Source organism: Tiliqua scincoides, chromosome 2, assembly GCF_035046505.1.
Source record: "Tiliqua scincoides isolate rTilSci1 chromosome 2, rTilSci1.hap2, whole genome shotgun sequence".
Lineage (NCBI taxonomy): Eukaryota > Metazoa > Chordata > Lepidosauria > Squamata > Scincidae > Tiliqua > Tiliqua scincoides.
Genome location: NC_089822.1, coordinates 168,695,612 through 168,719,465, shown reverse-complemented (window position 1 = coordinate 168,719,465; position 23,854 = coordinate 168,695,612). Strand labels below are relative to the sequence as shown.

Genomic DNA, 23,854 nt, shown 5'->3' with positions numbered 1-23,854 from the left:
TGGTCTCTTTGAGTTTGTCACTCGTTTCCTGGTTTGCCTGCAGTGGCTCCCTAGAGAACTCAAGATTCTGATGTGTCTGCCTATTCCTGTGATACTATATCTTCTGCTTATTCTTCTGATACCATATCTTCTCCAAATTCTGGTCATCTGAGGTCTCCATTGCTCAATTTCTGTAAAGGAGAATAAGTTTTAACTAGTGCAGTACTTAGCTGAACTCTATTGCAGTTAATGGAAAAGGAGAGAGAGGCATCCTTTCCACTTCTCAATCTCCTTTCTCCCACTGACTAGCTGCCTCCCCCAGCTTCCAGGTTTTAAATAGTACAGTACCTGTGTGATCATTACTGTGATCAATGCTGAAGGCAGGAAAGACATTCGATCCTCCTTCCAGCTTTCTCCATTCCTGGTAGCCCCCCCCCTCTTCTCAAAGTACTCTCCACAGGGAATAGGGAGTAATTACCTGAGACTGAAGATGCCTGTTGTGACTGTTCAAACAAAAGTGGGTTCTCTGCATCACCCATGGCTTGGGATGAATTGTCTGATTCTGGCTGCAGGTAGGTTGGGACTCCTCTGAGTCAATGGGAACCAGGTTCAAGACCATTTCTTCCTAACCATCCACTCGTTTCCCCATGTTCCTTACTGTGGCAGCACACCTCCACTGCTGAGCCATCTCTGAACCACTAATGCAGCAATACCACCACTGTGGTCAATGCAAAGGAACTGGTCAAAGATGCCCAAGAAGGGCATGTTTGTCCTGGGGCAACCAGAATGGCTATTGCCTTCCCCTTCACCAGTTTGTAGTTTCTCCAAAATTCCTTGGCTTTGCTCCTGCATGGCTCAGTATACCTTGGTCATCCATGAGCATCTCTGAAGTTTAGCAGAACTGCTCCATATTTTGGTAATTTTTGATGAGAGCCTCTGGATAGCCACTTCCTGCCAAATGTCTATAAAGACTCTGAACTCTTCCTTTCCTCATGAAGGATTCTTCAGGTGGTGAGGGAGTAAACTGCTGTTGACAGGAGTTGCTGAAACAGTAGGATTACTGCTTTCCTGCATCATTAGTTGATCCAAAGAATCAGTTACAGTTGAAACACATACTCCTTTCATGTCTTTGTCTCTGACTTACCACAGGCAAAAAGGAGGAGATGGCTGCCTTTTAAAGATGAAATAAAGCAGAAGACGAGCTGTCTCACCTTCTCCAAGGACTCAAAACTCATGGACATTGAAACCCATGTGAATTTTTCCTATCATACTTTCGAAACTGATATGGAAAATTCGGACCTCATGGAATAAAAAGTGAAAACGGTACATGGATATTCTATGGTACAAACTTACAGATGTCTCATGGATAAGGAAACCCATGTTTTATCAAAATGTTTACTGATTCTGTCAAGTGCCCATTTCCAGGGTTTTAAAAAAATGTTTGATCTGGGCCTTATACTGGTCAGGCAGGTGGTTGGAACCACAGGCTGCTCCCTGTTGTAATTAGCTCCACAAGGTCAGACTGGATGCAACTCAACAGGCAGAGAACTTGGAGAGTTGCTCCAGGAAAAGTCTGGTGTCCATTGTGAACTTCAATAGTTCTGTAGCAAGGTAGGAATTTCAGACTCTGCCTCATCAGAGGAAAACTGCTTGTGCTTAAAAGGGCCACATCCTATTTCAAAGAAATTAGTTCTGGTGTGGGCTGCTGCCCCTGAATGTGATATGACAGCAGAGGGGTGCCCTTCTGAGTTGTGGCTAGTTCTAGGGACAAGTCTTCAGAAGAGGGGGACAGGACTGCTTCCTCAGGCACAGAGGATAGAGGCATCATTGTTCCTTTCAGAGACTCTTTCTTGAGATTGCTCCTCAACCTATTTCTCCCCCTCTGCCACTTCCCTGGAACTGTCCTTTGAAAGTAGGGAGCTGGGTCCTGGGCTATGACAAAAAGAGAGCCCAGCAACACACTAACACCAGACCATTATGTAAAACAGTACTTTAGCTGTCAGAGAAAACACGAATTTGCCTTACCTGGGTAAGTCTTGTTCCTGGTGGAGGCAGGGGGCATTCTTGGAGGCAGGGCCAACGAAAAGGCAGGCGGAGCTCCACAAGCACAGGGATCCAGTCCCCAGACACTACTTGCCAAGCTGTGACAGGATCCTCATACACACTACTGTGACCAGTTGCAAACTTGCATCACAATTGTACTCTGTTTGGAAAACTGCTTTGCACATAAATAAGTTTAATAGCCCAGAAACAGAAGGGTTTGAATAAGTGAAATAGGTCATAGGAAACCCTAAATACCACCTTGCATCTATGTTTATGTAGTAGAGGGAGTGATCCCCTGAAGTGTGGTAGGCGGAATGCCCCTTGCCTCCACCAGGAACAAGACTTACCCAGGTAAGGCAAATTCCTGTTTTCTCTGATAGCTAAAGTACTGCTTTACATGATGGTCTGATGTTAGTGTCTTAAGATAATGGTCTAAGAGCAAGGGCTTCGATAGTGCATTCACCACTTCCACTCCCTTGTCTCTTACCCTGGAGTAGAATTTGTTAAATTGTGAGTTTTCTGCAGTAGCAAACTATTACAAGTAGCAAACTACCTACTATGGGTGTCCGAATCTGGTCCTCAGTTTCTGGATGCAACCTGCACTCTGTTTCCAAGAGGCTCCATCTGCGTAGGCAGTCTGCCTCTATGTTCTTCTCTCCTGCTAGGTGTTAAGTTGTGAGAGGTTTTGTTTTTGGTTTGTTTTTTGAGTTTTTTTTGTGGACGCTGTCTGTTCTTACCAGAACATGACAATGGCAGAAATGAGATGAAAACAGAGCAAGACAGATAGATCTCAGCTCCAGGAGACTGATGCTTTGAGACATTTGGGAGGAATAATGACCCTGAATCACTCTGCCATTTAGTTGGGCCCTCCAACCAAATATGCTGGCATCTGTGGTCAGGATTACTTGTTGCCAGTTCTGAAGGCTCACCCCTTGGACAGTTGTCCATTGTACACCCACCACTTCAAATCCCTTTTCAGGGGTGGTGGAATCAGAGTGTGGAAGTGGCATCTCCTCTCTATCTTCTTGAGTGGGACCAGTGATACTCCTGAAGAGTTCCGATGTGGAATTGGGTCTAGTTGACCAGCTGGTGACAGAACCAACATTCACAGCAGGTGGACCAGCGTCATGATGTCTGCCTACTTGACTGAGAATCTGGAGGATTGTGTCTGTGATCCTCTGTCATCTCTCTGTTGACAAAAAGGCATGGAAAATGTGGGTATTGAAAAATACTCCCAGGAGTTCCAGTATCTGGATGGGAACCAGTGAACTGTTTGACTGGATTATCACAAAACCATGAGTTTGCAGGCAAAGCACCATCTGGTGCGTGTTGAGCTCTGCTTGCTCCCTGGACGACACCTTTATTTAAAAGTCATCCAGGTGAGGGAAAAGAAATAGTCCCCTCTGCCTGAGATGCGTCAATAGTACCACTAACACTTTTGTGAACCCCCTTGGGGAGGTCATTAACCCAAAGGGAAAGGCATGGTACTGAAAGTGTGAGGATTTGTAGGAGACCTCAGATACCTTCCGTGATTTTACAAAAACAGTTCAACCATGTTAGATCTAGGATTCCATGCCTCTCTCCATTCCGCTTCAGTACTGGAAAGAGCACCAAGTAAACCCTGGTACCTCTCTCAGCAGAGGGAACTGCCTCTATCGCCACAATATGAGGTAGATGGCTGCTAGGATAGCTGCATGTTTATTTGCATCCCTTGATTTTGAGATCTGCCAGAACCCGTCTCTTGGTTTCCTTATAAATTCCAAGGAATAGTCTTTGGAGACATGTCTCCAGGAACCATGCGTCCAATATTGTGTTGTACAGGTTCACACATAAACCTGAGGCCTAGCCTGCACCTTGGGTGAGAAATCCATGTGTGTCAACATGCCAACCTGTCTCTAGCTTCATTCTCTACCTTGGAAGAATGGGAATGCTGGAACTTTCTGTGGAAGTTCCCCGATTTGTGCCACTTGGGGCTGAATCTGGACGGCTCTCTGTTCCTTCTTTCAAGTTGAAAGGGGCGAAAGCTCTGGTTGGCTTTAGTCTTCCCTGTCCTGGAAGCTGTGGGAAGTGCTCTGTTTTTGTCCTTGTTTCAATGAGAACAAGGCCTAATGCTTGCCAAATAACATATCTGGAGAATAGAGTCCCCAGTAATCTACTTGGGGATTGCACAGCCACAAAGTTCTTATGGCCACCACACTGGAGGTGGTAGCTCTAGAACAAATAGTCAGCTGAGAAAGCAGCTGGCAAGGATACCTTTTCCAAAGTGTCTTGATTGGTTTGGATAAGGTGTTGTTCCTCCTCCCAGAAATTGGTGGCTCTGGAGAAAAACAAATTGGCTGCTGAGGCTCTGACAGCAAACGAAATAGTCTAGAAAGCTCTTTTCAGCTACGTCTCAATGCATTTGTTGCATGGAACACAAGGGCCATGTTCCCCATCTGAAGGGATCATGGCCTGAGAAGACAGTGCTGCAACAGGTGCATCCATTCACTGATGGTACTTTGAGTTTATCTAAGATTCCCTTAGGAAGAGACTAAAACTTACTTATGAGTTTGGTGTCTCACTAGCCGTGCAGTGAGGAGGACCACTCCATCTCCATCATTTTAGGATGGGTTCTGGGAAAAGGCACCTCTTCTGGCCTCAGTGGACCCTGAGGAAAGAGACTTTCTGGAGAAAGAAGTTAGAGTTGCAGCACTGGCTCTCATTCTGAGGCTTTAAGGCTCAATGGCTTAATAACCGTATCAAATATCCTGGAAAAAAAACTCCCTCTGGAAAGAGGTTTTTTCCATTTATGTGAGCTTCCATATTCTCCACATCCTTACCATTTTTTTTTTTTTTTGGTCCTTTACTGAGGAATGGGTAACTCTGAATCTGAGGAGTCAGATTGGCCTGAACATTGTGAGGGAGAGCCGGAAGGGACAGGGTTCCTCAATGCCTGAGGCTGCTTTCCCTTTTCCAATCTTGGTCTTTCAGTTGTTTAGGGAGAGTAAGCAGACCCTGCGAGGCCAGCTTGCTATCAATCAAGCCCTTGAGCCACAGCACCCTGGACAGGAGGAACAGGGGTTACAGCAGTACCATTGCTTGACCCCTTAAGCTTATTAGCACCTCTAGGCTCTTTTTTATATATATATAAATAATCTGGCTGTCCACTGGACTGTTTATGAGGGAAAAACATAGGCTCAGCAAAAAGAGAGGAAAAACAAACCCATTACTGGGTTACTCACTGCATGTGAGGAAAATGTTGCCCACTGAGATACAAAATGGCACCCGCAGAGGTAAAAAACAGAGTCGGTGCTTGTGAGCGTTGGGCAGGCTCTGGGCACGCTGATGGAGAATCCTGCCCATTTGCCCCTGACACTGCAATAGTGCCTGATGATCAAGGTGTCTCCCTCTGTTTCTCAAACCTGCCGCCACCTCAGAGAGGTGCAGACCAGGCACTGTGAGCCTAAACAGCTGAGGTAAAAAACAGAGCCGATGCTTGTGAGCATTGGGCAGGCTCCGGGCACGCTGATGGAGAGTCCTGTCTGATTGCTCCTGACACTGCAATAGTGCCTTGATGGAGGGGTCTGCCTCTGTTGCTCAACCTGCTGCCACCTCAGAGAGGTGCAGACCAGGCACTGTGAGCCTAAACAGCTGAGGTAAAAAACAGAGCCGATGCTTGTGAGCATTGGGCAGGCTCCGGGCACGCTGATGGAGAGTCCTGTCTGATTGCTCCTGACACTGCAATAGTGCCTTGATGGAGGGGTCTGCCTCTGTTGCTCAACCTGCCGCCACCTCAGAGAGGTGCAGACCAGGCACTGTGAGCCTAAACAGCTGAGGTAAAAAACAGAGCCGATGCTTGTGAGCATTGGGCAGGCTCCGGGCACGCTGATGGAGAGTCCTGCCTGATTGCTCCTGACACTGCAATAGTGCCTTGATGGAGGGGTCTGCCTCTGTTGCTCAACCTGCCACCACCTCAGAGAGGCGAGGATCAGGCACTGTCAGCCCCAACTGCTGAGGTAAAAAATGGTGCTCGCTGAGGTAAAAGCAGACCTGATGCTTGTGAGTGTTGGGAAGGCTCTGGGCGCTCATGGACAGTCCTACCTGATCGCCCCCGAACACTGCAATAGCGCCGGGTCGATCCACGGGTCTGCCGCTGACCCCCAAACCTGCCGCCACCTCAGAGAGGCGCAGACCAGGCGCTGCCAGCCCAAGCAGCAATGTCCCTCACAGCGGGAGTAATGGTGGAAAAAAAAAAGCAGCAGTTACTGTTTCTGTGGTGGAGAGAGCCGGCCTCAGCCGCAACTGTCAGGCAAAAATGCTCCTTTCTCTCTGGAACTCAATGGACCCGACCTCACTGAGGAGGGGAGTCGAGACAGGCTGAAGAAAACCATTTTCCCTTCGCTTTGAAATCACTGAGGAGGAGCTCCAAAAGAGGTGACCAAACTCCAGCGAGGCAGGGACAGTCTGGGGACTGGATCCCTGTGCTTGTGGAGCTCCACCCACCTTTTCGTTGGGCCTGCCTGGAGCAGCTGCGAGGGACAATCCCATTGGTGAGGAATGCCCCCACCTCCACCAGGGAAAGCAACAGACTGTATTGGCTACACTGTATTTACAACATGTACCACAGCAGGGGTGTTCACACTTTTTTGGCTCGAGAGCTACTTTGAAACCCAGCAAGGCCCAGAGATCTACCAGAGTTTTTTTTACAATGTTCGCGCCATCATAACATGTAACATTTATGTGTACAATGTATGTTGGTGTACCTTGAGCCCCACATACTCAGTGGGGCTGAAGGTACACTTACAGGACTTACTCCTGAGTAGACATGCCTAGGATTAGGCTGTGAGGCTGCAATCCTAGCCACACTTACCTGGGAGTAAGCCCCATTGAGTACAATGGGCCTTACTCCCGGTGTTTCCTCCCAGAGGCACCTGAAGGGAGGGGTCGGCACTCCGCAATCTACTCATTTTGCCTCGCGATCTACCAGTAGATCGTGATCCACCTATTGAGCACCCCTGTACCACAGCCTAGCCCTAGAATGTTGTTGTATGGGAAGGAAAGCTATTAACCTGGCTGTCTTATGGTGCAAATGTGAAGACTTCAGGTATACTGTAGAGATGATGATGTCATTGACCTTGCAATGTGCTGGGGGCCTCTATATTTGCACAAGGAGACTAGTGCATCCTGGAGCCAGCCCTGGGTCATGCCCTGCCTCATTTTACAAGTTCAAAGACTTCTAGTATAGACTCTGGAGTGTCTCTGACCCTGTGACATGTCAGTAGTATTGCAGTTGGCATGCTAAGAGCTAGCACAGGCAACAGAGCCAAACCAATGCCATTTTGAAGGCAGTCTGCAGGTTCCATTTTAAAGTTGCTATTTTCAAGCCTGGCAGCTTGTTAAGAGGTTTTCGCCAACCTGTTCTAATGTCAGGAGGGAATTTGGGTTTGTTATGATGTTTTGTGATATAACATTCATTTTTATGATGGTGTAATGCATGAATATCGTTTACTGATTGTTAGAAAAGAATTTCTTGTTACTCCTTTCCCCCTTCCTCCTCCCACAGAATGTTGTGGGAGGAGAATAACATAACAGCTAGCAAAAGCAAAATAATGTGTGGGGAGTACGGGTGGGGAGCTGGCCAGACTAAACTCCAAGTTTGATGAAGGACTGGATTGAAGAGCAATTATGAAAAAGGAATCTGATCGGTTTGCAAAGACAGACTGAAAATTTGTTAGCCAGACACTCTTTGAGGAGAAAAAGAGGCCTTCTGACGTGAAAATGGATAGAACCCTGTGTCCCCTCCCACTCAATAACCAACAACCAGTTTATGGTTTCACCAAGGCCCAAGGTTGCCATGGCAAGAGAAAGCCACAGGCATGCAAAGAAGAAGCCTGTGCATCATTCCTGGGGGATGTGCCAACTCAGACCAGTTGAAATGAAATTTTCCAGTCTAAGAGACTAAGGGCCCAATCATATTCAACATTCCAGTGCAATGCAGCCACAATTCAGTCCCAAGAAAGCAAAATAAATAAATAAAAATGTTCCATTAACTTGAGGAGTTGCCTGTGACTGCTCCCCCCCTGCCCAGAATGCAGAGCATGCTTCACTGGCATGGCTACATCAGTGCTAGAAAGTGGTTAGGGTTTAACCCTAATACCCAATCCTAACCAAGGTTTACCATAGTAGAACAGAGATTCTCTGTTGTAAATGGTCATATGACGGTGCACTATATGTGCCAACAGTGGCCATTTTGGAACTGCCACCACAAATGGTGGTGGTACCAGTGGCCTGCTGCTGCAGCCAACTACTCATAGGAGCACGGGGAAGTCAGTTTGGGGGGGGGGTGCTGGAAGAAATTAAAAATAGTTTCCTCTTTGGGGGGGAAGCAGAGTTGCTTAAGCAGCAAACTCCCCACCCTTTGGGTATCACCCCAGGGAACCTCCCTCACTCGGCTGACTGCTAGTCAATGAAAAAGACAAAGAGGCAATGGCTTGTTAAAGTTGCAAAAAAGAAGTTATTTACTTACAGTTCCACTGAGTGTATATTTACAGCATCTGATTAGGATCAGAGGTTCAGCTATTACTTAGAGATAGCAAGGCCCTGGAGCTGCCTCGCCCTGCATGCCTTGTGCTCAAGATGGCCTGGGCATCAGAGCCCTGGTGTGCCCATCTTAACAGGTCGGTGGTCAGAGGATAAGAGGAAGTGCTCAGAGGAGAAGGGAAGGATAAAGGGTTAGGGCCACACCCCACAAGGATCACAGAGAGAACAGGCAGAAAGGTCAGATTCACTGGGCCATAGCTTGACCCCTTCTGGACAGCATCCTGCCCCCTCTGGACAGCAGACAGAGTTGTACCAACTCTAACACCTCTTCTCAACTCTGGATGCACGAGTCTAGCAGATTCATACTTTCTCGTAGACTCTGGAATTTATCTCTTGCTAGTGGCTTAGTCAGGATGTCTGCTATCATTTCTTGGGTTGGACAGTAGTCCATCCTGATAAGTCCTTTCTTGATCATATCATGCACAAAGTGATTTCTGATATCTATGTGCTTAGTGTGTGCATTTTGTCTTTCTGACTGCGCCAATCTGATACAACTCTGGTTGTCTTCAAACACTTGGATTGGCTTTTGTTCATCTACGCCCAAATCACTTAACAACTGACAAAGCCACATTACTTCTCTGCATGTTTCTGATGCAGATATGTACTGGGCCTCTGTGGACGAAAAAGCAACAGAGGTTTGTTTCTTGCTTGTCCAACTTATTGCTCCACCCCCATACAGAGCCAAATGTCCACTGGTTGACTTTTGTTCAGCTCTGTCTTCTCCCCAATCTGAGTCAGTGTAGACTACTAATTGAGGCTTTTCACTGGCTAGCAACTTCAGTCTGAAGTCCTGGGTGCCTTTCAGGTATCTTGCAACCCTTTTATCTCCAAGCCAGTCCCATTTTGTGTGAGAATTAGTTTTCCTGGTCAAAATCCCTACAGCAGTAGCAATGTCTGGCCTAGTTGTGTTGGACAGGTAAACCAACCGGGCTATTGCTTCTCTGTATTATTTGGGAGAGGTTCACTTTCATCTTTTTGTTTAAGAAAGTTGGTCTCCATTCGTGTAGCTGTTGGGTGTGCATCTTTGAGTCCTAGTGACTACAAAAAGTCCAAAATCTTTGTTTTCTGGCTGAGAAGAAAACTTCCATCTTCCTCACTTGCATACCCAAGTAATAAGTGACATCTCCTAGCTCCTTAATTTCCACCTCTTTGTTCAGGTGATTTACTATGTAGTCTTGTTCCCTCTCATAAAAACACAACAAGTCATCTACATAAACCAAGAGATATGTCAATTTTCCATCCTTTTGTTTTGTGTACAGACACTGGTCTGCTGCACCTTGTGTGAATTGTTGTTGTGTTAACATCTGGCCCAGTTTCCCATTCCAAGCTTTGGCTGATTGCCTTAGCCATACAGCTCCTTCTGAAGCTTGCATATAAGGTGAGCTTTCTTGCTGTCTGTGAAACCTGGTGGTTGTTTCATATAAAGCTCCTCTTTAACTTCCCCGTGGAGAAATGCAGTTTTAACATCCAAATGGCGCACACACATTTTCCTTGAAGCAGCTATGCTCAGGAGCAGTCTTACAGTAGTGTGTTTCACTACGGGTCCGAAAACCTCATCAAAATCTTCTCCATATTTCTGGGAGTAACCTTTGGCTACTAGTCTTGCTTTGTAGCGCTCTATTTGCCCTTTTGCATTTGTTTTGGCCTTAAAGACCCATTTGCATTCTATCGCCTTTTTATTTGGTGGTAACTTGGTTTTTTCCATGTTTTGTTTTTGTGTTGTGCATCTATCTCTTCTTGTGCAGCTCTTTTCCACTTACTTTATTCATCTGCAGGCATTGCTTCCACTTCTTCCCAGAATTCTGGTTCGTGTTCTGGCGACGACCTTGTGAGGTAGGTCAGTCCAAATCATGGAGGTGGTATGCCTTTGTTCTCTCGGGATGAACATCTGGGTTCTGCTGGAACCTGGTCTGCATCTGCAGCAACTTCTGGCTCCGACAATTCCTCTTCCCCATCAGTCTCCCCTTTTGCTGCTGTACTGGTCTTAGACTCTGGCGATGAGGGTCCTGGTATGCTGTTATGGTAAACTGGTACATACATGAGTTCCCCATCTGTCTGTGATAGACCATCAATGAACTTTTTACCATTGTCAGCTCTCTCATTCTCAGCAAAGTATAGACCATGCCTAGTGGTCACCTTTCCGGTGTGCATGTCCATAACTTTGTAACCTTTTGTGCCTGAAGCATATCCTATGAAGAGACCTTCAGCTCTGAGGTCTAGCTTGGACCTTTTCTCCTTTGGAACATAAGTATAGACTTTGCAACCGAACACACGAAGATGCTTCATGTCTCGTGCTCTGCCATGCCACAGCTCAAAAGAAGTTTTGCTGTCTAAAACACCCTTAGTGGGTAGTCTGTTTTGCAAATAGTTGGCTGTGACTATTGCTTCACTCCAAAAGTTTGTGGGTAGCTCTGAATCAGTTAGCATGCATCTAGCCATTTCCAAGAGGCTTCTGTTTTTGCATTCTGCAATGGCATTTTGTTGTGGAGTGTATGGGACAGTCAATTTATGTTTGATTCCTTGGCTTTCTAAAAGTGACTTTGTATGCTGTGAGGTGTACTCACCACCATTGTCCGTCTGTAATGCACCAGGATTCCTTCCAAATCTGTTCTTCACCATAGCTAGGTACTTTCTGAGCATCTCAGGAACTTCACTCCTCTCTCTTAGTAGATAAAGCACTGTATATCTTGAAAAATCATCCACAAATGTTAGCACATATCTATAGTTTCCTAGTAAGGGACTGGGCATTGAACCAATTAAATCACTGTGTACAATTTCCGAGACTTTGGTGCTGCGCTGTTCAGTCCTCTTTGGAAAGGATGGACTGACTGCCTTGGCTTTGATGCAGCATACACACCTGTCTGGATGGTTTTCACAGTGTTTTACCTTTATTCCCTTTGCAAGGTCCTTGTTTTGCAAGTCTAGGACTGCGGTTGTGTCCCTGTGTGCCAGCCTGCGGTGCCACAAGTTCAGGCAATCATTGATACAAGTTTGTTTGGCATACATCAGCTGTTCTTCCTGGTGCAAATCTAGAAAATAAACTCCATCTTGCTCAAAGCCTTGAGCCATTAAAAAACCATCACTGTTTCTTGTTATGGTACAGCTGTCCTGCATGAAGTTAACTGTGTATCCATGTTTGGTTAATGTTGATACACTAAGCATGTTGCCATTTATATCAGGAGAATATATAGCTTCATGTGCTGTGACTTCATTTATCAGATCATTTGCCACACAATTCAGCTTTACTTTTCTTTTCCATGAATTTCAATTTTCTTTCCATCAGCTACAGTAATCTGACCTCCTATGCTGGTGTCCAATTCTTGAAAAAAACTCTGACTTGAACATGTGTGGGAGGAGCATCCTGAATCAACAATCCATACTTGTTTCTCTAATTTTTGCTCCTTCATGCAACAACCATGTTTCTGTCTTTGGTTTGAGCTGTTGCTTGTAAATCTGTGAGTGGGTTTGCCAACCCCCCTTTTCTGATTCTGGATCTGACTCTTTCCTCTGCCTTGGGCTGAGCCTAGGTGCTCCTTTAGACCTGGCTGTTTTGAATAACAATAGCGAGCTAAATGGCCTTGTTTACCACATTGGTAGTATTTCAGGGGTTCTTTGTTTAGCTTACTCTCTGCCCTGTAATTTGATCCACTCTCAGCAAGGTCTCCTTGCCTATAGGGTGTGCATTCTGTCCTCAGCTCTGCTAATATGTCTTTATACACCTTTTTCTCTCTTCCACTTATTGCTGACTTAAAACTCCCAAAAACAGATTCACTAAGGCATCCAACAAGCTATGCCACATGTTGATCCTCTGAAAGAACCATGTCAGTGAGTGCAAGATCATGGAAAAGCTGGATCATCTTGCTACAGTACTTATCACAGTCCTCTTTCCTTTCCAATCTGAGGCAACACAAATCATTGATCAAACTGAACTGGTCTTTCATTCCTGTCTTTGAATAGGTTTCAGTTAGAATTGTAATCATTTCTTTTGCTGTATTAGCCTCTCACACGTAAGGCAAATGAAGCTCAGTTAGTGATCTGAGAATGAGGCACTTAGCCTTCCCATCTGCCTGATCCCACTTTTCAATTGCAGCCTCTTCATTAGTTGGGCGCTCTTTGTTTAGAGCAGGTAAGCCTCCATACATTTGTATTTCTGTCTTTATTCTACAATACCAGTTGTGGAAAGTTTTTGGGGTTCAGCCTGACCATTGGTTGTATGGCTAAGGCTTCCACATCGGATCCTTCTGCCATCTTTTACTTAGCAAGCAAGTTCAGCCTTACACAAGTGAGTGGGGAGAGATCCCAAAAATAAAAAAGCAAAAAAAAATATTCTTCCAAGGTATCTGGGCTTCTTAGTACATAGTCCCTGGGTTTCTTAGTGCATGGTCCCTGGGCCCATAACCTGTTGGAGGAAATTAAAAATAGTTTCCTCTTTGGGGGGAAGCAGAGTAGCTTAAGCAGCAGACCCCCCCTTTGGGTATCACCCAAGGGAACCTCCCTCACCCGGCTAAATGCTGTCTTAAAAAAGACAAAGAGGCAATGGCTTGTTAAAGTTGCAAAAAAGAAGTTATTTACTTACAGTTCCATTGAGTGTATATTTACAGCATCTGATTAGGATCAGAGGTTCAGCTAACACTTAGATAGCAAGGCCCTGGAGCTGCCTCACCCTGCATGCCTTGTGCTCAGGATGGCCTGGGCATCAGAGCCCTGGTGTGCGCCATCTTAACAGGTTGGTAGTCAGGGGACAAGAGGAAGTGCTCAGAGGAGAAGGGAAGGATAAAGGGTTAGGGCCACACCCCACAAGGATCACAGAGAGAACAAGTAGAAAGGTCAGAGTCACTGGGCCATAGCTTGACCCCTTCTGGACAGCATCCTGCCCCCTCTGGACAGCAGACAGAGTTGCACCAATTCCAACAGGTGGTAGTAGGAGAAATAGGATGGGGAGAATGATGAAAGGGGGAGTGTCTGGGCAGAGAAGGGGGGCAGATGGGAGGTGGAACAGCAGAAGGAGGAGGTGGATCCTGGCAGCACTAGTACACACCAGGATCCTATCTCTGCTGCCTCTCCTCTCTCCCTCTCCCTTATACTCCTCAGTTCTGTGCCAGCAAAGTGGCTGATGCAGATCCAAGGAGACCCATTTGGGCAACAGAGGCTTGCTCCAGGCAAGGGAACAAAAGTTTCTTTACCATGAAGAGACCACTATGACTACCCTCCCCCACCATAGGATGCAGTTAGTGTGGCAGCATCAGTGGTGGGAAGCTTAGTTAGGACTGAACTGACAGAAAAGTTGACAATATGACCACTTCAGGAGGAACTGTCTCAAGAGGATAAAGGGATGTCAAGGAGGCAGAGAGTCAGAAGACTCCATAATTCTTCTACCCAGCCTGGACTGGGCAATAATAATAAATGGATTTCTGGTCAGTTGAGAGAAAGGAGAACTCTGCCATCATATGTTCTTTCAGCCTAGATGTGATCATTTCAGTGCTCCAACGTATAATTTCTAACCAGATCTAAATGAGTGTAGATGACTGGGTGTGTGTTAGAGAACTTAATTATTACATAATTTTTGTCTATCTCTTGCTGTAAACCAATAAAGCAAGTTTCTGTTTTTCATCACTGCCTGGATCTGGCCTTTCTCCAAACAGAGGGATAAGACCTGCTACCTCTCTTTAGAGAGGCTTAGCAGCCTCATCTGAGGTATGCCAAAATTCTGTACTTATACGAGATGGTGACTAACTGGTACTTACCTGCATGCCAATGATGGCATAGATGAAGAAGAGCATTGCAATCAGCAGACACACATATGGAAGGGCCTGGGGTAGTGGGTGAGAGAGAGAAACATTATTGTTTCCAAGCTTCAACTTTTAACACACCAGTTTTATTTGAAATATGACTCTGATTACATAGCAAGAGCTTCTATACATCCCTTATATTAATTGATGCCACTGAATAACAAAAGGAGTGCTTGTACACTGAGTCACTAGTCTTCCTTCCCAGCCATATCCCATCTTCACTACTTCACTAATCTTGGAGCAATTGCTTACCCATGTAAACAGCTCATGAAACATGATTCTGTATCACTACAATGACAGAGTGCATGTTCAAATTCATGTTAATAGGTGGTGAATGAACAGACAGATAAACAGGTAGATCAATGAGGATGGGTGTTTCTAGCTGTTACCTCCTAAAATCCTCAGCACTCCTACTAACTTTCTTCTCCCACTTTCCCACCAATTCCTACTGCTTTGGGTGCCCTGTTGGGAGGAAGGAAGAGCATAAATCTAACACACACACACACCTCAAGGACTCTAAGAGCAAGTAACTCAGCACTAAAGTACTTTATTACCTTAAAGGATTGGACAAAGGTCCAGAGCAGGATACGAATGGTGTACCCCTGTCGGAGCAGCTTAATGAGGCGGGCGGCTCGGAACAGCCTCAGGAAACTCAGGTTGATGAAGTTGTTCTGGGGAGATGAAGGGAAAGTGACATAAGAAGGGTCAGGGAGAAAATGTAGGAACAGCAGATCCAGGGGATTGCTGAGAAAGCAAACCCAAACCAACACTTCAGTGATTAGTAGGATTAGTAAGGATGACTGAACAGCAAAGAAAGAGAGGAGGGATCACCCACGTGAAGATAATTAGCATGATAATAAGGCCACCCATCCCCTTGGAAAATCATCCATTTCGGTCATTCCTTAACTCAGGACTACATTTTTATTAAAATACCACAACCAAATGCACTGATATTTTCTGATGCAAGCAGGTAGAACATTATTGAGTGGCCTCACATCATACATGTTCTGTGCACACAAATCTGGAGAGAGAGAAAGCAACACACATGCTAGTGAGGAAAAGGGAAGCAATGACTGGAGACTTGCAATAATATATAACAGTCTGGATGGAAAATGCATCTGGGCTGTGCACCCAACAGATGTGCAACCATAATCCTTAGGGTCTGAAGGAATGGTTGCTATTGCATAATTTGCAGCTAAAAGAAGGATATGTACTTCTGGCAAGATAGGTAAGGCATTTGTTCCTATTGGGTTCACTAAGATGTATTTTGCCTGACCATCAGAGGAGATGGTACATAAGCTTCTGGGATAGAGAAAACAAATTGCAGTGTGACTATGTACCTCCTAAATGCTCTATGAAGTAGTGCTCTATGGTTAGCAGCCTATAGCTACTGAAAGCTAAATATACCCAAAGTATTTAAGGATTAGGCACTGGAGCCTTTGGGCTATTGCACCTGAGTTGAGACAATACCATCTTGTGTTTATATCTCTGGTAACTGCATCCATGAGATTTCCAGACTCTTTTTTAAAATTACATTAAGACAGAAAGTAAGGCCTAGCACAGAAAACTCTCAACGAGTCAATCCCCCAAGTAAAAAGGCCTTGTTCAAGACCCTCACTATGGATGGTTAGGTACCTGAGTATTCTATGCATAGACTCTTGCTGGGTTCCCAGTTAGATCAGATTTTGGTAATTATTTAGAGTGCTGGTAAACAGGGGACAACCAGGCTGGCTCAAAGAGGTTCAAAGGCTCTACCATGTGGCTTCACTGACTGTGCAATGAAGTGTGCTAGGGATTTTGCTGACTAATGTGTGTCATGAGACTAACAGTGCAATCCTATGCATGTCTATTCAGAAGTAAGCTCCACTGAATTCAATGGGACTTACTCCAAGGTAATGTTATAGGATTGCAGCCTGAATGCAATTGCCCCAACACCTAACACAAAACTTGTGTTTTGCCTGTGCTACAGCACCCCTCATACCCAAATGAAGTCTCAATAAAACTGCACACAAAAAGAAAAAAAAACTTACTCTGTATGCCATGAGACTAGTGTAAGAATGCCTGGCTTATACTGTGTGCCTTTTACAATTACAAAACAAAGGTTGAGAAATTGTCATGAAGTTGTACAATGGACATCACAGGATATTAGACCTTGAAGCCAGGAATCTCCATGTAGGTTTGGTAGAGTGTTCTCTCTTCCCAAAAAGAACCTACTTGCAACATCTTCCCCTGATGTGTGTATATGTGTTCCCAGAAGCTATAAGACCATCCTTTCCAACCCAAAAGGCTGGCCATGTAATTGGGATTCCAGTGAACATGCACGATGGTAGTGACTGAACAACAGCAAACAATGGGGCAAAACAAGTTCATTAGAATACTAGGCTCAGATCACACAGAGCGAACACAAAAAATAGTAGTCATGCAGGGACGAAGAGAGACAAAACAGGGAAACTATGTCCACTCACAGTGGGAAAGCTATACCCACTCTGATCACTGAGAATGGTATAGCACACTGTATGTTATTTTTCCTCTCCCATTAGCCACACTTTTCTACATTACTTCCACCATTATTTTTTAAATGTACATTTCTGAAGATGAATACTCAAATATAAAAAACACTTTGATTTGAGACAATCAGGAAACATTCCCTATCATTTTGTTCTGGATTGGCAGGCGAGGATGTTCCATGAAATAGAGGACATAAGGCAAGGAAGACTCGGAAACTGGTAATCTTTCTTCCAGGTCAAGGGCCAAAAAAGCTCTTGCATTACCTTCAATCTAAATGGAAAAGAAAGACAGGTATGCTTGAGGAGGGGTATTAGTACAAACTAGTACTCTTCTACAATTTCTGTCTCACAGTGGCTGTAATAGTAGATGGCATTTGGGTAAGCACTGTGCTTTTAGGGATGTGTCAGGCATACATTTATCAGGTATATCTCTAGAAAGAGGTTGGGGAAGCTGTTGAATTTTTGCCTGAACATATTCCTCCCAGCACATTATTGCACAGAAAGATCAAAGCAAACTGTGAATGCATGGATCCTGATTTGTAAAGCCAGCACAATATACATGGTTGTACACCATCTAGATTGCTTCCATGGCATGGAAATTAATTACATTTCTCATTTCCCACACTTTTTAGAATGCAAGTGAAAATCATAAGCACCTTTATATGAATCTTAAACCAAAGGGTTTAAAAAAAATATCATCCACTTCTTTACAATTAAAATCTCACAAAGTAGAAATCTCTGATGCCCACCCTTTCTCTGTAGTGTTGTAGGGGATACGCTGTTAAATGATTACCTCTTTAATACTAATTTATGCTTTATTTTAGGCAATGGCATAGCTGGAGGGGGGCGGAGCACTCAGACTGGCAAGGAGGTGGGCGAGCAGCCATTCCCGGCGGGGGGGGGGGGGAATGGAGCCATATGGCTCTTTCCCACCCCCACCGTGAATGGCTCCAAAGAGAGGGGCCGCTCGCCCATCTCCCTGCCAGGCTGAGTGCTCCGCCCCCCCTCCAACTACACCACCAATTTTAGGGTACTTAAACAATTTTACCTACAGTATCTTATTAAATATGCCCAAGAATGAGTTTTACTCCTTAATACAACTTGTCCAAGAGACTGTCAAAATGATTAATCCATTATAGAATACACTAATACCTTGTAGAAATTAATGGAACATTCATTACAGAAATTCAAGGAATGTAGGTTTAGCTATGTTAATTAGAACCTCCATATTCAGAGGTAGCCTCTCAGTATCAGTTTCTGGGGAGATCAATCCAGAAGATGTCACAAACGTGGAATCTACAATGCTCTGCATTGTTACACAACTTTACAATCAGGGGTTCAGAGTGATGTAGTGGCATACCCTTTGAACTGAGGTGAGTGTGTAGAAACTGATAGGCTGTGATTCCCCCCCCCCCAAAAGTAGATACATCAGTGCTATCCATGATAGCCCAATAAAACCATCCTAATCAGTGGCAGTGCACCAAATAATAGAAGGCTCCCTGGAAAGTTTTTTCACTCACTCTTTTAGCTGTTCTAAAGTGGACTGGAGTGGCTGTTTGAAACAGCAGGCTGGAAGTGATAACAAAGAAACAAGGGAAGCCTCTGGCTGGTCTGCCCCCTTCTCTGGCCTGTTACCCACCCACTCACTTCATTGTGCAATCTACGGTAGTTCTCATTAGCAGAGAGCAAGCAAGAGGAGATTGGGATAGTGGCTACTCAACTCTTTCTCCAGTGCCATTGCTGCAGCAGTGTGGCAGAAACAGCAGGGAGCCACAGCAATTGGGGAGAGGATCAAAACAATCAGGGGAGAATCAAAACAAAGTAATTGAGGAGATGGCTCTGTTTCCCTTGTTTCCTCCTTGCCTGGATGGGAGGCAGAGTGCCTTCCCTATATCACTGCTGCTTGCTTCTTCTCACCTGCCCAGTAATGTTCAAATGAACAGGCTGGGTAGTGTATACTGGGAGCAGAAAAGGACTTCCCTCCCTACATAGTCTACACAGCTTGTTTCTGAACTGGAGAGGCAGGAACAGGCAGGTGGCAGATGTAAAGATAAAGAGGGGTGCGAGGACACTCCAGAACTGCTGTACTTGACTTGCCTCTTCTTTTCTGCTCTAGACATGCATGGGCACATGCACACACACCAAAAGGAGGGGGACTGAAAAATTAGGATACAACCTTCGGTGCCACTTCAACTTGGGCTGTATGTGATGCTACCTCACTTGTCCTCCCACCTTCCATATCCTACATATGTTGAAGTATTGTATTCAGTGGAGTTTATCCCTAGTAAGTTGGTCTAAAATTCTGTTTCTGCACTATCATAAATTTACAGAAGCAAAATTTAGACAAAAACACACACTGAACATTTCTCTCCCCATTCTGTCTTCTACCTTCATCTGAGGTTACTATGACAAGTCTTCTGGCACTGCTGAATTTCTAAAAGAAGAAGTGCATCACTAAACCTTCAGTGGTGGGCAGGAGGGGTAGGACAACTGTCATTCTCACTAGCAGGCCAAGTCCAAACTCATGCAACACTTGAAGTGGGTGCAAATGCCACCACCAAAAACCACACAAAAGGCCACCAACTGCCTTTACCTTACTCCTTCCTTGTGTGGTCCCTTGAAACAAAGCAGGAAGTGCAAGACACACTGGGAGAGCTGTCAGTAGATTCCACAATTCCTGATTTGTTTCAAAATGAAGGAGCAAGATAGGTGGATAGGAAAGTAGGTTGCTGCCTTCCACTTGGTTTCCCACTTGCCTTTAGCAAATGGGAAGCAAGTTAGAGTGGCTGTTGCCTACAGTAGGCTGGAGGGAGGCAGTGGCAGATGTGGGTTTGTCACTTCCTGCAGCCCATCACTCAAAGTAAGCCACATTGCTTGCTTCATTGACAGGTTGGCTGTGCTCACAGGAGTGGATGGGATTTTGCTTTGTATGTCTTTAAAAGTACAGGGCAAGGGAGTCCCCAGGAACATGTCAGTTTCACTCCTTCAACCCACTCTTTTTGCTTGTAAACCTTAAAGCTCCCCATAGCAAGTGACAGATAGAAGCAGCAGATCTGTATTCCTACAGTAAGCTTTAAGGAGGGCTGCATGCAAAATAAACCAAGTTACTGATGTCTGTACTGTCTATAAAGTACTGCATTGCAAAAGAGAAAAGATGTCAACAGAAAATAAGGACTCTCAGTGTACGCAACCCCCAACCCTCTCAGACTGGAAATCTCAGGGCTTTTAGGCTTGTTCAATAGGGGACTAGAAAATAGACAAGGGACTGCTTTCATGAGGTAGAAAACATGCAATTCTCCAGAGAATGAGGAAACGAATCTCTGAAGGACTTCAGAGCCAGCATGAATAGCAGTTCACCATTGACAAGACTGCACATTTATTATTACAGGTTACTACAGTCTGTCTTGACACCATCCTGAAGGGATTTGCCTAAAATCTGCAGGAAAGCTGTAAGGCAATTTGTGGGACAATCTCTGAAGAAACAATCCCCAGATTTGATACTGATCTAAGTATTTTCTGTATTTGATTTCACATTGTCACTATCCTTAAACACATTCTTCCCATTTAAACCTGGTTTATGGGTAGAGGAGTGATTGATTTTTCAATTTCTTTTTTTTGCATATTTCATTTTTTTTACACAAATGAGAAATGCAGAAAGCAGTAGTATGTGTTTTTATTCCAAGGTGCATTTTTATAAATTATAATTACAAATCATAATAACTTTTAAAGTGTATAGGTAGATGATATAGGTGGTTTTGTATCAGCAGGTGCATCCACAGTCACTATCTATGCACCCTCCCAATCCAGCCCACCCAGCCTGAATGGCCAAAATGTAGAGGTGTTAGAAAATGGATTTTTTTGGGGAGGGGGGGAAGTTTTTTTTTTTTTGACAAAAAATGAGAAGTGCAGAAAATTGTATTATGTGTTTTTATTTCATTATTACTGAAAAATCATGCCTGTATTTATGGGAATCCTTATTCGACTCCAGTCATTGCTAGGAGTTAACATATGTAGACTGTATGCCTGTAAGATTATCCGGGTCATCTAATCTCTCCCTTGCAAGGACACACCCCTCTCCTCAATGTTTGCTCAGCTCATGACTTCAGATTTGATTTGCCCAAATAAGCCTGTTAAAAAATTCCACCTACTGAAACAGATTCCCTAGATTTGCAGTCCAGGTGGCCCTATGGTCCCAAATATAACCCAAAGTGCTGGATAACACCCAGGGACCATCTACTCTAGCATCTTGCTTCCAAGAGTCAGAAATCCTTGAGAAGCTCATACATAAATTCAACAGTTCTCCTGTTTCCAGAATTCAGAGATAGACTGCCTCTGCAGATAGACTGCAGGTTCTATTCTTAACTGTAATAATGATTAAAAAGATCAGATCTATAGATATACTAAACAGAAAATTCAGTATCTCTCTAATTCAGGGTATCCCTCTCATTCAATCCTATCCAACTTTCCTGTGCAGTCTCAAGGTAAGGAAACAAACATTGGCACGGCTGCACCAGCACTAGAAAGTTGGATAGGATTGCTCACATGTTCTCTCTGTCTCTCTCTCTCTCACACACACACACTATTGTTTGTGATCTGTTTTATATGCATGAAACAAACAAAATGCTCTTTAACTCCTGAAAATCAGGAGCTGTCCTTGCCAAATGGTAAGTAGAATTAGGGGGAAGTGGTGCAGATGTTTGCAACTTGGGACAACTAAGTATGTGCAGAGTGCCTTGACAGGGAAGACACTCTACTCAGTGCTATATAGTACCTTTGCACTTATTTATTACATTTTTATTCCCCCCCATCAAGAACTTCAGGATTTTGCAAAGTCACCCCCACCCTTTTATTTTTATAAAAAGCCTGTGAGGAGAGATAGTAACATCACACAGAGGGCTGATTGGAGCTGTTAAGTGGGAAAGGAATCCTGAATTATTAGACAACATCTAACGAGCAAAAGGAAGAGGCAATGAGGAAGCTTAGCTGAGAGGGGTAAAAAGCCAGGCAAGCAAACAATACCACACACAGAATTAAGGCTACAATCCTATGCACACTTTCCTAGTTGTAAGCCCCATTAAGCATAGAATGGCTTACCTCTGAGTAAATATGCATAGGATTGTGGAGGAAGGAGAGAGAGAGAGAGCGAGAGAGCGCAAATTTACCTCTTCCTGCCTCTTCCTTGCCACCTGAAATCTTCCCGTCCCATGCGGGCTCCATGTAGGCGTGGGGGATGGGTGCCCTTCTGCTAATCTTTTCTATGAAGCAAACAGAAAGAGCTTCCCCTGGGGAAATTTTCAAAATGCTATAGCCTGTTTATTTTGCAATGGATCTGCATCAAGCTTTGGGAGGTGGGGAAGCTAGACCTGTACTTACTCCAGACCAAATTTCAGGAAGATTGGAAAAGAGCTTACATTTTTGTAAAGAAAAACATGGTCAAGATTGCAAATGTTGCATCTTGCTCATATCACTGTAGATGATCACATTTAGAGAGATGAGGCTTCTGACTCCCTAGTTAATCTATATTAAATTTCAGGAAGGCTGGATAAACTGAGATTTTTTTATGAGCAAAGTGAATTTTGTCTCAGGTTGCTCTCTGCTCTTGACCCATTTCATGCCACCCAACTTTTGGGGGAGTTCCTGGGTGACTGAATACTGAGTAGGGACAAAGCTGAACAGCTAAGAAGGCAGTTAGTAGAGATTTGCTCCCAATAGCAGTCTGTTCTGCCCATCTTCATCAGTGGTTCACTTCCAGATAAAGCTCTCTGTCTATCTGGGTATCCTTTAGGGAGGCCATCCCTCTGAGGATCTAGATGAGGTGATGCCAACTCTTTAGAGAGCAGCACCATTGAGGTTGAAGTATTCCTTCTCCAATTCAACTCTTTCATTTCATCAAACAGAAACTTCCTATGAAGTTACTGGAAACAATATGTGAATCAGAATAAGAAAACTGGGATGGGAGGGGGGGAGGAGGGACTGAAAGAGCAAGCTGGTCAGTAAATTGCAGGCATCTTTGGCTCAAAAGATCATGCAATGTGCCAAGAAGATGCTACTCATTAACATAAGGCACTTAGGCTTCAGAAAGTAATCAAACCAACCACATTCTAGACGCAAATGTTGAGATGGAGAGGCTCAGAGGAGGTCAGGGAAGGGTAGGTGTTTTAATACCACAAGTTCAGTCCCAACCAGCAACGGAGAAAGGCAGAAGGTAGTGATTTCATTTTTGGTGATGGGAGAGGGAGCAGGGTGGGAAAGTTCATAAATATTCATTGATATGGACACACAGACCAGTTCATGGATAGACAGATGGATTTTTCATAGTGCATTTTGATTGGATGACATTTTCAGAGAGTGATGCGCCAAAATAGAATAGTATAAAGAGACAGCATGAAAAGAAGATAAGACAAGAGACAGTCATCATTATATATCACATATAGCCCTGGGGAGGGGGATGCCTAGCCCATCTTTCTCCCACACCTATTCCTTCTCCTGCTTGCCTTCAAGGTATAGAACCCTTAACTGAGACATTCTAATTCTTTCCTTCCCAAAATGTCTCCATGTATGACTTCTAGCACAAATAAAACTGATACTAATGCTTTGTACTCTGCTTTGTACTCTGGGAGGTGGAGAGAGGGAAACTGAGGCACATTTTGGAACAGAGACTTCCACAAGTGAATGGTAGTGTCAGAATTAGGAATGAAAGTTACTTACCATTACAGTTCATCAAAACAGTTCTGTGTAGCAACACTTCTGAGATTGAGTGCCTGGTGAGCCTAGCCTTACCACCAGAGGTACCTGATGGAGTACTCCACTCTCCGCATCTTATCTCAGTGAGACAAGTTCTCAGAGTAATATCACATGCAAGAGGTCAGGGTGTTCAAAGGCATGGGCATGCAGGGGAAAGCTGGAGTTGTGGCTACAGGAAGGACCTTTGTAATTCAAGCTTCTTGTAGGTAACTT

General features: G+C 44.5%; 1 protein-coding gene across 3 annotated transcripts in view; it reads right to left on the bottom strand.

The window, feature by feature from the left end:
• Nucleotides 1-23,854, bottom strand: part of CACNA1A (calcium voltage-gated channel subunit alpha1 A) — a 295,623-nt gene that overhangs the window by 76,205 nt on the left and 195,564 nt on the right. For all 3 annotated transcript variants that reach the window (XM_066618034.1, XM_066618032.1, XM_066618033.1), the window contains 2 exons: nucleotides 14,945-15,061; nucleotides 14,346-14,411 (listed from right to left, as the gene is read on the bottom strand). In XM_066618034.1, the coding sequence (XP_066474131.1) occupies nucleotides 14,346-14,411; nucleotides 14,945-15,061 (183 nt within the window). The remainder of the gene's footprint in view (nucleotides 1-14,345; nucleotides 14,412-14,944; nucleotides 15,062-23,854) is intronic.